The sequence below is a fragment of the Grammomys surdaster genome, unplaced genomic scaffold, assembly GCF_004785775.1.
Source record: "Grammomys surdaster isolate TR1022 unplaced genomic scaffold, NIH_TR_1.0 125846, whole genome shotgun sequence".
NCBI classification, from domain to species: Eukaryota; Metazoa; Chordata; class Mammalia; order Rodentia; family Muridae; genus Grammomys; species Grammomys surdaster.
In genome coordinates, this window is record NW_021620672.1 from 2,629,698 (window position 1) to 2,644,943 (window position 15,246).

A 15,246-nucleotide genomic window follows, 5' to 3' on the forward strand; every position below is an offset into this window, starting at 1 on the left:
TGGTCTCCCTTCACTCTCTCACTCTCTGTGCTGCCCCACTGTGGTCTTGATTGTCTCCTCCCTACAGCTGTCTAAAGCTATTTCGACCTCTGTTTCCTTGCTTCTCGCTTTTCAGTCTGTCTCGTACCCACCTCTGCTCTCACTACTACTCTCCTGCAGTCCATTCTGCCAGGTCCAGTGGGGTCCCTGTTGGGACACACACTCCTCTTATATGTGGCATTTTAGGAGGGTGTAACAAACTGGCTTGGCTCTTCTTTCCTTAAGGCATATTTATTTCCCCTTAGCTTCTTCAAGACATAAATCAAGACCCACAGCCACCCTTCCTGGTCTCTGCTCCCAGCTCTCTCAAGGAGGTGTTCTTTGTCTCCAAAGGATCTTCTCTGTCTAGGATCTTCTTCCTTCCACAAACTCTCTCAAGATGGTCTCACCCACTCCAGCAAGCTCTCATCTTGCCAGATGAAACCTGCACATACACTTGGAAACCTCATGACCGTACATACAGCAGCCTTCCGGCCATCCCTGCTCACCTCCCAAGCTTACCCTCCTGCATCGCCTGCAGTGGTAGCCTCACCATCTGTCCCGCTGTCTGAGGCAGAGAATCTGTAACTGTGTTTGTGACACCTCCTTTCCCCCTTCATATCCAGACTAGCAAAGTTCCGTAATACTAGCAATAGGCAAAAAGCAGGAGTTTGAGTAAAAACTCTGGTTCTATTGTGCTGTAGACAAATTACTTAAGGATTTGTTTGTGTGAGTGTATGTGTGTGTACACGTGTGTTTGTGTATATGTAGGTATATGTGTACATGTAGATGTTCTTGTATGTGGAAGCCAAACAACCTCAGGGGTAGTTCCTCAGGTGTTATCCATTGCTTCTTGTTGTTGCTGTCTCTCACTGTTCTGGGTTCAAGAAAGCTAGAGTGACTGGCTATTGAGTCCCAGGATCTGCTTGTCTCTGCCTCCCCAACACTATTACAGGCATGCTCACAGATGCACGGTATGCCTAGCTTTTAAAAATATGGATTTTGGGAATCAAACTCAGGTCCTTCTGCTTGTATGGCAAGTACTTTACCAACTAGCTATCTCCTTAACCTCTCTCAACTGAGCTATCTCCGTACACGTACACACACACACACACACACACACACACACCTGCCTCAACAGGATCTCAATATGTAGCCCAGGTTGTCCTTAAAACTATGACCCTTCTGTCTCAGAATCCTGAATGCAAAGACTATGGGCGCTCATTACTGAACTCAGGTAAATTCTTAATCTTTATCAGCCCCAAGTTCTGCATCTATTAAAAGGAAATTATAATACCTATTTCAAGTGGTCATCAGGATAAAGGAAAGCCTTCTTCACTTGGTGTACATTTGATAATACAAGTACTTAAATAAATACTCAATAACTGAGTGCCCCTCTGTCCCTCCTTCCCACCACTCTGACTTCTCTTATTGTTAAGTTGCTGTTTCTATAGTTTCCTGACCTTGAAGCACCCTCCCCCATCACATTTACCAGTGTCTTCCTGACTGAGGACCACAGTGCCTGTTTCATCCCTCCTTTTTTTACTTTTGGGGTTAGGCAGATTCTGGAGTCGCCATTACAGGATCCGATGTGTCTTCTCTCTAAGCTGTCTCTGGATGCTCCCATCCCCACAACTCTGTCTGAGGCCCAGGCCTTTTCTTTTTAGTCTGCCATTATGGCCTTGCCCAAAGCTCTTCACCTGCAAGCTTGCCTTCAGTTTAGCCCATCTCTCCCTGACCACCAGGTGCCTTTTCCTCTGACACCTGCTGTGGTTTCCCTTTCTGACCATGTGAATTCTTCCATGCAGCTCGCCCTATTAGCTCACCCCTCCTGCCTCCCTGAAGCAGCCTGCTGTCCTGTCCTCCTTGATCCCGTTCCCCCTTTCAAGATACAGAGGGGGAAACAGAAAAATATAAAACAGGACTGGGGGCATGCTAGTTTTTACTCAAAATCAAAATAGAGCTACCTTGTCCTGAGGAATCTAGAAAATGCCGATAAAGTGAAGAATCCCTCCAACTGGGCTGTCATCCCGTCACGACCACCTGCTCTCCCACATGGACTGCTGTGGGACCTGCCATTGTCTCTGACTTTTGCCACCATTGCTGGTCGTTTAGAGTCAATGGAGTACTGATACTGAAGCAGTTTTGCAGTGAAACCTTTCTCTAAGCCATGAATTCATAGCTTAAAATACTGAGGCAGAAGATACAAAAATTTCTAAGAATGTAGATTTTTTTTGTGTTTGTTGTTCTTTCATTTTTAATGGACAAAATCAATATACTGCCTCAGCTAGAAAGAAAGAAGTAGGGGCAAACGGTTATAGTTGTGATTAAATGTTGTTGTTGCCATTGATCTGCTATGCAGTGGATTCTTTTGCTTTAGGGGTCATTTCTTTTTGACACAGAATTTCAGGAGGTGACCCAGGATGGCCCTGAACTTGGTTCCTTCCTTCTACCTCAGCATCTAGTGCAGTAACCAAAGACATGTAAAACCACACCTCTGTATTTACGTACTAATTATACAAAACGATGGGTTTGTGTTATCCTTTCTACACACGTACTTGCACTCTGACGGTCATCCCCACTACTTCCTCTTGTCCCCACTCCCCTAGCCCATCCAAAATAGAACCGCCGCTATTCTAAGTCTCTTTTTCTAGATTCCATGCATGAGACAGAATATATCTGTCCAGGTCCAGCTTATTTTACTTAATATCTATTTTCCCTTCAAATGACAAATTTTTATTCTTGTCCTTTTTCCATTTTCCACTGTGCTTATACGTGTGTGGGTGGACGTGTGCGTGCGGAGGCTTAGGAGTCATCCTCAGTTGCTTTTCCACTTTTTTCTTTGAGGTACAGTCTCCCATCAAACCCAGTGTTCACTGATACAGCCAGTCTTTCAATCCAGCTTGCTCTGGAGATGCCCCTCTCTCCTCTCCAGGATTAGAATTACAGGTATTTATGTGGGTTCTAGGGACCAACTCTGGTCCTCATACTTTAGTGCTTTAACCACTGGGCAAATCCCCACCTCTCATTCTTTCTTTTGCTGAATAAAGCTCTACTCTGTGTATGTACCACATTTTCTGTATCCATTCTTCTCTTGATGACATCTAGGCTAGGTCTGTAGCAGAAGTGTGTACTTCATTGGTACAGATGTCTGTTGTGCTGATCTTGACAGATGTCCAGAGGTGGTAGAACCAGATCAAAGGATAGTGCTATTTCTCTCTCTCTCTCTCTCTCTCTCTCTCTCTCTCTCTCTCTCTCTGGAGAAGCCTCCACACTGATTTCCATAGTAGCTAAACTAAATTCTTTTTTATTTAACTGAAACTGAGGCCTGGTTAGAGCCAAGGTATACTCTGTAAGAAAAGCATGCCTTTGACTCCAGTGAAGTTCCTGGCTTTGTTGTGGTAAAGAAGCATTTGTTTCTAGTTTGAATGTTCATCTGGGTCAGTAAGAGGACAGACCATTCCCAAGAGTGTGCTTTGATCTGAGGGAGAGAAAAATTGTCCAGTATCTAATGGTGCAAATCATTAGTTGTGTTAACAACCCTACAGGACAAATAATCATAATAATGTATCCCCTAACATGTAGTTAATGTAGCTAAGTTTTCCCTGGTGATTTAAAAGCCCAGGGAATTTTTAGAGATAGTAATTGGCTCCACACTGGAAATGTTCAAGCTCCCTGAGCCCTGGGCTCCAGCAAGACAGATAGTAAACCTGTCTGAGCCCTGTGAAGCTCTGTATTCACATGAGGCCTCCTTGCCAACATCCCAGAAGAAACCAGGACTCATCAGGTTCCTGTTTTCATCGTCACTAATGGGGTCTCCAGGTCAACATGCCCCTAACCAAAACCTGAACTCCCTTCTTTCCCAGCAGTATAATACTTACTATAACTGAACCTAACTGGCTGTTCAAAACCTTGAACCTCGGTTCTCCTTTCTGCTACCATATCCATCTGCTGTTGATTCTACTTCTAAAACTCACTGCCAGTTAGATCTCCCAAGTGTCTATTTCTCTCCATTTTTCCTTCCTGCCCTCTGGTCCCGCTCCCATTCCCTCAGTCTCAGGAACAGCCCTGTGTAGGCTCCCATTTCTCTCCTCTTCCTGCAGACAGCATAGTAGCCAGCTAGAGGGTCTTCCCAAACAAAACTGTGGTGACATCATCCACCCCTTTCTTAGAGCAGATCAGGAGCCTTCCTGTGTAGTTAAGGCAAAGATCAGAGTGCCATGCATATTTTGCCTGGCTTTCCTCCCGCAGGTGTGACTGCCCACTGTGATCCTTGTAGCTATTGAACCCAGCTTCCATAGTCATCCTTCAGTTCCTGCAGCTCCTGCTCAGGACCTGTGGACATGCTGTGACTTCTGCCCAGGACAACTGTCTGTCCCTTCACCTGTGGTGGCATCGCCCCTCCGTCCCACAGCCCTGTTCTGTCTAGGTCAGCTCATTTACTTCTCTAGAGACCTGGTAAATTACCTCCCGTAAGGTTCCAAGGGCGCTCTTCAGTTCAAACTTCTACATATACCTGGATGTCTCTTAGAATAGAGATTTGCTCTTGTGATAGACAGCAGGCTCCACGAAGGTGACCCCACTCTGTAGTGCTCCTGTGTCCTCTACTGGCTCAGAGGCAGGTATAAACGTGCTTCATGAGTATAGATTACATGGCCAGTGCATAAGATGCTCCTGGTGACAGTACCTGTGGATGGCAGAGCTCCAGTGATGATGGCTCTTCTTCCACAGTGAGAGGCTGAGGTTTCCACAACACATCCACTGGAGAGAGCTGATTTGTTTGATTTCTCCATTCCATTGAGCCAAAAACTCACTTGTTTTTCTTTTCTCTTTGTTTAGCTGAAGCTCGCATTTACTCTGGACCATGAGACTGGATTGCCTCAAGGATGCCATATCTATGAGTACCGAGACAGCAACAAGTAAGCTAAGCCCCTCACTCAGGGGAAAGCACCATCTACATGCTGAGCAGTGGTGGCAGACTTTCTAGCTCAGGTTTCCCATTCAGGGGGTGCTCAACATTTTTGCTACCATGTGAGAAAATCCCTGGCACACACACACAAAATATCCACCCCCCAAAGTCTCTTTCGGCCTTAAATATAATAGAAAGGAACTTGTATAGAGGGCTGGGGCAATGCCTCAAAGCATGTACTGTGAAAGTGTAAGGACCTGAGTTTGAACCCCCAGAACCCACATAAAGCCAAGTTCAATAGCACAAGCCTATAACCCCAGTATTCCTACAGTGAAGTGTGAGGAAGAGAGAAGAGAGTCCTTGAAATGTAGACCAGATAGCCTGATATACAGAAAGCTCCAGTGTCACAGGCCAGGTAGCCTGGTATACAGAAAGCCTGTGCCAAACACTGGAAGGTTTTGAAGGTGAGAACCAACATTGAAGTTATCCTCTGATTCCACATTTCTTCATGAGACACACTCATGAACATTTACACACATAAATGTGTGAATCACACCATACATACACAATCATACACACATGCATGAAAATAAAGCAGGTGTAAGAGAGTTGATGATGAGTAAGAAGTGTTAGGAAACAAACCTTCCTTTTCAGGCTCCACCCTCCTCCCCACCCTACCCAGTACTCATCTGAGTCAGTGACTCTGGCCTTGGTTGTGGTTCCATAGCTACTGCCACCATGCTTACTGCTTCTGTAGTGATCCTGTGGCTTGTGTAGTTGGGAGGTATACACAGATGCAAAGTTATGTGGCCCTGTTAGAAAATGGCCCCAATATAATTTTATAGTACCTTTTCTCTTCTTCAAAGACCCAGATTCTCTGAGTGTGTGTTGTTAGTGAGACAGGGACAGTGGTGGTGAGTGAGGTGGAGGGACTGTGACTTGATGATGACGGTGGTGGTGGTGGTGGTGATGATGATGATGATGAAAGGTGGTGGTGGTGATGGCGGTGATGATAGCAGCTCACATTTGGGCACCTGCTGCATTAGACTGTTAGACTTCTGGGGACCAGCATGTGCCATTCCTACTTAACCCTCATCACAACCTGAAGAGTGTGCTTTCATTACTATGCACTACAGAAGCTGAGGCCTAGGGAACTCTGCCAGCTCACTCCAAGTAACTTACATACATAGTCAACTTTAACATGTCTACAGTGGGGAAAGATTAGTGAAAGACAGTTGTTACCACTCTGGGAAATTATCCTCAATAACCAGTAGGCCCAGCCTAGACTTGAGAACAGTGTATTCTGGTATCATCATATAACTATCCAAACTACGTAATCCTACCCAGCTGAAAGAATAGGCACCTGCCAGCAGAGCCAGCCATTACCCCCAGAAGAACTCACTGCTCAGAAGATGGGAGTAGAAGATAGGTCAGTGGGTACCCTTGTGTCTGCATCTGCACACATGTTGCCTTCTGGGTGTCATTGCAATGTCTGTATCTTTAGGCAGATGATGTACTTGCCATTGGACAACACTAATTCCCACTGCATGAACCATGGGGAAGGTCATCCAGTCATCCTCCAGTGCCTCCATCCCCCATCTTGGATGCTGCTAGAAGGCATCCCAGTGCCACTAAAGCCACTGTGTCAGAAATACCGTCTTGGTTTCTTATTATGTCAGGTTAGCAGCACAGTCAGCCTGGGATTCTCTGAAGCCAAGGACAAGATGGGAGAGCTGAGCAGAGTCCTGGGTGGCTGGGCAAGCGTTCTTAGAGCCTAAGCACGGAACTCAAACAGAGCGGCGTTCCGCTCTGCTCCCTCTCCTTGCTCTGTCCTAGTCTCTGTGCCTCGGCCCTCACTCTTGGCCTTCAACTGCTTCTCAGGATGCAGCTTGTATTGTGAGCCCTCTGCAGGGCAGGGGATCCAAGTGCACCACCCTTGGTGGTGCAGGGTGGGGTTGGGGGTGGGGGGCGGAGCAAGGGATTCTGGACAAAGTCCCATGTTTAATTAATCCATCCCTCCATCTGGTTAGTTCTTCTCTTCTTCCTTCCCCCCTGAGTAAGCAGATGGAATATTTCCCAGCAGCCCCTGACAACTTCAAACCAGCATCAGCACTTCCCAGCACTTTTGAAATGGCACTTTCTGTCTGTGCTTAGAACTGTTGCAAGTTCTGCAGACTAACTACAGTGTTACCTAAGAGCCATCCCTGACAGAGAGTGAGCACCTTCAGGCCTCCTGCAAATGCAGATGCTGCCAGGTCAGAATAAAGAATGACTTCCTTGTCCCTTGTAAAGCCCCAGGTTAGGAGAAAGAGAAGCTGAACCATCCTAGAGCTAGGAAGGGTGTACGGAGCTGGAGGCAGCACAGCCATAGACATGCCAGAAGTGACCTCATGGGAACAGTTACAGCTGGAGCATGTATGTGGAGTCAGCCACTCACAGTGCAGGTGTGGGCCTCTGTGCCCGTCACAGCAGGTGGGGTTTGTTATCTATGACACCAACACAGGGCTGAGCTCCGGGATGGTGTCTCCCCACTGCTGATCACACAAAGAGGTACCCTTGGCTCTTCCTGTTCTTGTTGCCTGGCATCAGTCACCAACAGCAGCAACCAGAGTATGCTGGGTGCCAAAATACAGTGTTTGATTCCTCTTGCTTCCCCTAACAGAAGATAAGAAATCATAGATGTTCTTCTCGCTTCACAGAAAGGAAAACCTGTGATCTAAGAGATGTCCTGCCCAAGGTTGTATCTAAGAAGCAGACAAGCTTCTCCCAGAGTGCTGCTTCCTCTGTGAGGTGCATAGCAGGCATGGGCCCAGCCTGTGGGTCTATAGAGAACTGATGCCAAGTTGCCTAGGGATCTGGGACAGGGAAGTCAGCAGGACTAGGATAGCTACTGCTGCATCAGGGTTTATAGTACATACCTTCATGTATCATGTGTGGCACCTTTACTGTTGCTGTCTATACACATGTAATCTGTATGACCAAGATTACCAAGATTAGGGGGGCTAAATCAGCATTATTTCTCAAGATTTACTGGGAGAACCAGGAAAGATGGGGCTGAAGAGATAAAACCCTTAAGTTACTTACCAAACATTTCCCATACTGCTAAGCTTGTACTTGGCTGTTCAAATACTGTTCCCCTTCTCAGGCCAGAATGGTTTAAAACAAGAAAACATGAAAGCCCCCAAAATGAACTGATTGTGTACCACAGACCCTTCAGTGCATGCACATACATGGAACAATGGTCCATGTTCTAGCATGCAGAATGACATAGGCATTATACTGTTTTCTTCTGTGGTGCACACTAGAAAATAAACTTATACAATAAACTCACTTCATAAAACTTACTTTGAAACCCCTATGTGCAGAGAGAAAAGCTACAGACTCTAAGTATGTAGTTGAAGGCCATTGTCTCCTAGTCATTGTTTTGTTGCTGTGGAGAAACACCATGACTAAAGCAACTCTTACAAAAGAGTGTGTTATTGGAGGTTCAATTACAGTATGAGAGGGTCAGTCCATTATCATCATGACAGGGAGCATGGCAGCATGCAGGCAGGCATGGCACTGCAGCAGTACCTGAGAGTACATCTTGGTCCATGGGCAGCAGGCAGAAAATAGTACAATACTTGGGAGGTAGAAGCAGAGGCCCCAAGTTGGATCCCTAATACAGCGATAAAAATAGTTTGAGAAACTACAGGAGGTGTTTGTTTGTTTGTTTGTTTGTTTGTTTTTTAAGAAAATACTTTTATCAGTTCTTTGAGAATTTCATATACTGTATTTTGATCATATTCACCCCCAGTTCCTTCTTCTAACTTTCCCACCTCCCTACTTCCTCCCCAGCTTCTTGTCATTGTCCTCCTCCTCCTCTTCCTCCTCTTCTTCCTCCTTCTTCTTCATAATGCATTGACTCTAATTTGTTCTGTCCATATACTTCTGAGTGTGGATTGACTTACAAAGAGCTACACCCCTAAATAAAACTGACTCACTTCTATCCCAGAAGCTATCAACTGTCATAGGTCCTCAGCTAAGGGTGGAGGCCATAAACTCCTCCCCAGTCCATGACAGAATGTGGCCTAGGCATGATCTTGTACAGGTCTTATGCAAGTGACATGGCTGCTGTGAGACATTGAGTGCAGCATCTTGTCATGCCAAAAGATGCTGTTTCACCCCGGTCCTCCCTGACTTCTAGCTCTTTCTGAGATAGTACCTGAGCTTTGGAGATGGGGTGATATGGATGCTACACTTGTGGCTGGGCACTCCAGCAATCACTGTCCACTGCACACAAGAATAGTTCTCTGATGAGTTCTAAGAGCTGCACTAACTTATGAGTAGAAAGACACAAATTTAGAGGGCAGTTAGGCTGTGTCCTTTTAGCAAAATAATAACAGTAGCTCTGCCCCTGGGTTCTGTGAGCTCCCCAATCAAGAGATCTTGGCCATATTTACAGAAAAAGGTATGTGTTGCCTCCTGTGGAATGGGCTTAAGTTCAGCCAGTAAGTGACTGGCTACCTCAGAACATTTGCAGCACTACTGCACCTTGGGCATAGCTTACCACCCTGCTCGGTATTGCAGTTCACGGGGCTCACAGCTGAGTAATACTATTAAAGACTTTCCCCCACAGCAGCCTGCAGAGTATCTTTTAGTATGGTTAAGGTTAAACAGCAGGGAGGAAGCTTCTTAGTCAGTACCAACTTGATTTCTCCATGTCCTGTGACAAGTGTGTGCATCAAGTTCTGGTAGGCAACCAAACTATGAAAGGCTTTTAGAGCCAGGTGGAATGTAGTCCCATAATTTAAGAGGTGGATGCAGGAGGATCAAGAGTTTAAGGTCATCCTTAGCTACAGAGTGAAATTGAAGCCATCTTGAGCTACTCAAACCCTTGTCAAAAAAACAAAACTGATTATCTACTCCACATTAGTCTAATCAGCGTTATGATTCTGTGTTGACATTACTACAGACAAATCTGTTTATATATGCTTTTGTGTGCACATGAATATATTCTGCTTGAGTATAGACCTAGGAATAAAACTGTTCATCCTATATAATTGCACTTAGCAAGTGGCAAGAGTTCAGGCCTTTTCAAAGTTTCTGCCTGACTGTCTGGTTTTTCTCCTCAGTGTGGTTTTTGCCTGTTCAGAATGTGAATCCTTTGTTGACTACACACATTGCACATATCAGTGTAGAGTCAGGCCTGACTAGAGAACAGGAGCCGAGCCTAAGGCACTGCAGTTCTTTACATGAAGGGATAGAGGTTACCAGCACCACCTTCTGGGTCCTAGTCTCTGGCCAGCCAGGGAATCCCTAAAGCTTCGATGCTGTTGGTTGTCACCTTCTTCCAAGGCTATATGACTAAGGAAGTGCGATTCTAGAATCAGTGACCACGGTTCTCCAGGTTTGGGATAGCCACAGGTAGAATCATCAAAAAACTGTTCTCTGGTGGTTTGTTTTGTTTTGTTTTGTTTTGTTTTGTTTTGTTTTGTTTTGTTTGGGTTTGGTTTTTGGTTTGTTTGTTTGTTTACCAGAAGTGTCTTTTAGGGACCTAACTTTACCGATGATTCTCCAGGCCTTTCCATGGTTATGTACACATTCATTCCCTGTATGATGTCATATGCCTTAGGGAAACCCATCAGGAGAGTTGAATTCCGGGCCCACTTACCATTACAAGAGATAGTAAAGAAATTCTTAATGATTATACCACGTGGACATGCTATGTGATTCTGCAGTAAGCAGGGATTCAGAGGGATCTGTAAGCCCCCAGGGCCCAGAGCATTTAATGGTGTTGGATTCTGTGGTTAAATACTGAGGGTGCAACCCCCAAGATCACAAAGGTACCCTAGAGGAGAGCTGCTAACCCACCACACCAGTGTACTTGACATTTGCTCCTTTCTCCAGTGGGTCCTTCCTCCCAATTCCCTATGGCCCTTCTCATCTGCCCCCATCCCTACTTTCTCTGATATCCATTGCCAAGATGGTCACAGATCTCAAACTAGAGGGAATCCTCCATGCCTGCCTGTGTACAACCCTAGAGGGCTGCATGTGGCTCTCCATGGCTTCTTGAATGAGCCACACACCACTAGGCTCAGGCCTCTTAAGCTATTCTGTCTCCTGTTGTCTGGTGCCAGGTGGTATCCATAACAACTGAGGTCTGTGTTCCTGGCCAGGTGCTCAGACTGCAGGAAGGCTCCACAGCACTTGGTAGTCTCAGCTGCCCTGTTTGCAGTTGATGAGTCCTGGGCAAGATGCACAGAGTCTTTCGGCACTCACTGAAACAGAGGCATGAGAGCATAGAGACCCAAACCTACAAACTGCTGAGAGAGCCAGCCATAGCCCTGAGAACTTTCTCAGTTTTTTCCACACTTTTCTCTTTGAAACCCAAGTAACTACCTAAAGATGACCCAAGAGATTTTCCCATAGGACAGAACTTCACAGTACCAAGAAATCTTTCAACTAAAGATTTCTCAGCTTTCACAAAGACTGTATTAAAAGTATACTCTTGGTTGACACAAGGTGCCATTAAATGACACTAGTTAAATTGCCTTTTCTTATCTCTTCCACTCCCTCTCCTTAAACTCCTTAACTAAGGGATGAACTGCAGTTCTTCCCTTTCTGTGGAGCCTCTTGGGGCCATAGCAATCCAGTATAACTTGGAGCCCCCAGCCATTTCCTTTCCAGATGCTTTGTAGCACATGGTGACATGCTCTTACCACAGTGGGGTAGGGGTTAGTGATCATCAGCATTTTTACTGTCTCTGAATCTACACTGGTCACAGCTATACTGTTCTCCCAATTCCCTGGTCTGACCAAGTTGCTACCTTTGCAGTCTCTGGGCACTTGTGCAGGCACACATCTGTCACCCAGAGGCACTCCAGAACCAATCTCATAGTCATCCAGCAGCTTTCAAACCCAAGGAGGCTTGTCCCTCTCTAAGACTTCAAGAAATTCTAGAAGAGGCTGTGATCTTTGGGCCTGTACCCCATTGAATGAACAGGCCATACATTGCTGTCCAGTAGACAGTAAGCCACAGCCTCTCTCTACCAGTATGCTAGACCAGACACTAGGCACATTCAGAAAGTGAGAGTGGCAAGTGTGTCTGCTCTAATAACCCTCCCCAGGCACCAGAGGCCTGTGACACTCACAAGTTAGCCCTCCAGGAAGCAGGCCACAGGACTTCAGGTTGAGTCTGAGCCTGAAGAAAGGTGCCCATGGCCATCACCCCCAGCAGCTACTTGGCAGGTAACCAGAGCATGCTTGGCTCGCTCAGCTCTTGGCTGTGCTCTTCATAGGGAAGTGTTTCTAATCTGTCGTCACTGCTACTCCCATGCACTCTGAGGCATTGTGGCTTTTTCTTGGTGGTTGGGCAGGAAGCCTCCAGAGCCTGAAGGAATTGCCATGCTTGATGACAGACAAAGGCTATTGATGACTATAAATCACTTAGCTGCTGCCTGGCTTATTTAAGGGGAAGATGACATGTAACTGTTCTGAGGGTAGTCTTCTTGTGGTGGATCCCCATCTGGAAAAGGATCTCACAGAGTGACTCAAGCTGTGCCCGCTGAGTTAAGTGGAAGGAAATACCCCACTTAGGTACAGCTTTGCAAAGCCAACCAGCAAAGCCTGACTGAGGTACACAACACAGATCATTCCACTGACTTGTGGACCCACACACACACACACACACACACACACACACTGGGCATCCTCAAGTGACCCACCTTAAGCACTGCTGGGCCAGGCTTCAAGGTAAGCAAGCCAGAGGATGACTAGATGGGGCGGCATCACACTGAGAGAGGCAGATCTGGCTTAGCCCTGGTTGTGGAGACTGTGCTCTCACCACCATATCCCTGAAGACTGTCTAGAGCTCTCTGGTTCTGTAGTCAGTCCTCCTTCAGGTGGAGGTGCTCCACTCACCTGCCTTTTGTCTCAAAAGCTGTTGACATCTCCATCTGTGTCCTTGTTCCCTATTTCTTCACACAAGGCACTGTAGCTGCCTTCTCCTGGGTGTTTGACCTAGCTGTGGTGCTCACACAGATGTGGAATGTTTGAGCTGTTTAGAATGAGAGGAATACAATTGTTCTGTAGACTCCTGTTTTCACTTGGAAGAGGTCATAGCCTTTGAAGCATCTAAACCTTGTCCTTTAATGTATATACCCTTTTAATGGCATCAGCTAGACATAACTGAGGTTTTAATAACTGAGGATTATTCAAAGTATGTATACTATGTAAAACGTGTTTGGGTGTGGGTGTTTGACAGTATAGAGATTGAACTTAGAAGTTCATACACACCAGGCAAATGCTCCATGAGCTGCTGCCTTAGCTGTTTTAATTCCTTGCTTTGAGACAAAGCCTTTCTAAATTTCCCAAGCTGGCCTGGCTATCCTTGACCTTGGGATCCTCCTGTCTTAGCCTCCAAGTAAGATTACATGACTGCAGTACCACACCCAGCTGAAAATGCTTTCTACAGAGTCTGCTGCACTCTGCACAGCCATTTTCCCCTACAGTGAGTGACTACAGAGTTGCAGGGTTTTCCCTTGACTTTACTGAAGCCTTGCCCTGTGTGTCTTTGTCTCTTCCCTGATGAGTACCAGACCAGTTGTCACCTCACCAGTGTCTATGCGGTAGCTGTGAACACTAGGCCTTGTGGGGGCATAGAATCCTTAGGGAGATAAGGCAAGTGTTAGAATTCTCATCCCAGGTAAGATAGGGTTATGAGTCAGAGCTAAGACTACCCTGGGTGTTCCATACAGCAAAGTGCCTGTTCCATGTAGACACATGACATGTTTCCCAGAGCTGCCTTTGAGACATACCTCCTAGTTCTGCACCATCTTCCACTCTCTGAGACTCTCTATGTTTGTGTTCCACATCCACCAGCTAAGCTAAACAGACTCAACTACTATATGCATTTTCCTACCCCATCCCAACATATCTCGTCCCTTTTTCCCCTTTTTTTCCCTTTTCCTTTTCCTTTTCCTTTTCCTTTTCCTTTTCCTTTTCCTTTCCTTTCCCTTCCCTTCCCTTCCCATCCTATCCCATCAGGAAGAACCTCCTTCCCTGGGGCCTGGTGAAGCTGGACGCCACTTTAAGCTAAAGGAGTGTCCTGTATCCTTCAGTATAACCAGACAAGTCAGTTGGTCACCATGTTTTGTGTAAGGAATGCCATTCATCACTGTTCTGCTCATGAAACACAATGCCCTTTTCACTCCCTCTTTCTCAGTGAATTTTCCAGTGCTGATGTCATCAAACTTGACTCTGATTGTTAACATAACCCTCAGTCTCAGAACTACCAGTCCCCTGTGGAGTACTGCAAGAGGCAGGTTCTTGCCTCTGCCTGTGCAGCTCAGTGGAATGTGAATGCTTTTGATTGTGAGGTGGAGAATGCGTATTAAGAGGCTTTGCTGGATTCTCTTTAGGTTCTGGTTCCCAGTGCTTAGAACAGACCTGGGACCCAGCCAGGGACTGCTGAGAAGAAACCAGTTTGTAGCACTGATGATGTTCTGATAGAAGACAATCTGACTCCATGTACCCAAAAGCAAGAACAGTCCCTGCAGCCCAGCTAGCACACTGCAGATGCTCAGCAGACATGCTAGCATGCATGTCTCCTTGCAAGCATGGCTTACTTTTCCCCTCGTGTCCTTAACCTTAATATGCCTCTGTTTCTTCTAAATCACCAGATTCCCGTTTCCTCCATTTACTCTAGATGGCTTTCATAATGTAGGTTAATAATTCCTAATCTGAAATCCAACCCAAGACCTTATGAACTTCAAGTTTTAGATTTTAGAGCATTTTAAGTTTTATATTTTTGTATTCTGGAGCCTATGCAAATACTCACAAATCTGAAAATGAAATCTGAAGCACTTCTAGTCTCAGCATTTCAGATAAGAGATTGACAGCCTGAATGCTAATCATAGTTATGAAATACTTAGCAGTGTCCTGGCTCCTAAGATAAGAAATGAGGAATCATCTACTCCCTGGTATAACTTGAGATTCCATGGGCCCTGTGGGGTTTGCAGCGCCATTTCTGTGTCCATTGAGTTACCAAGACCAGGAAACTGCTATTGCCTTTGGACTCTTGGGAGCTGCCATCCACATGAGGATGCCCACTCCACAGCCTCCACACTACCACCAGCATTCTTCTTTTCTGTTCAGGCAGGCCCACCGTGGGAGCCAAGCCAGTGCTGTTCAGACCTCAGTAGAGCCATCCACAGCCAGGGAGATGCAGAAATCATCACAGAGAGCCTCTATGCAGACTGTTACATACCAGACAGTTCTGTTCCCGGTGCCAAACCTAGAGAAATGGCTCCACAAATGGCCCAGATTGCAAGAGGAGCC

General features: G+C 46.1%; 1 protein-coding gene across 3 annotated transcripts in view; it reads left to right on the forward strand.

Annotated features, from left to right (window-relative positions):
* Positions 1 to 15,246, forward strand: part of Dis3l2 (DIS3 like 3'-5' exoribonuclease 2) — a 314,214-nt gene that overhangs the window by 281,147 nt on the left and 17,821 nt on the right. For all 3 annotated transcript variants that reach the window (XM_028789560.1, XM_028789559.1, XM_028789558.1), the window contains one exon: positions 4,858 to 4,937. In XM_028789560.1, the coding sequence (XP_028645393.1) occupies positions 4,858 to 4,937 (80 nt within the window). The remainder of the gene's footprint in view (positions 1 to 4,857; positions 4,938 to 15,246) is intronic.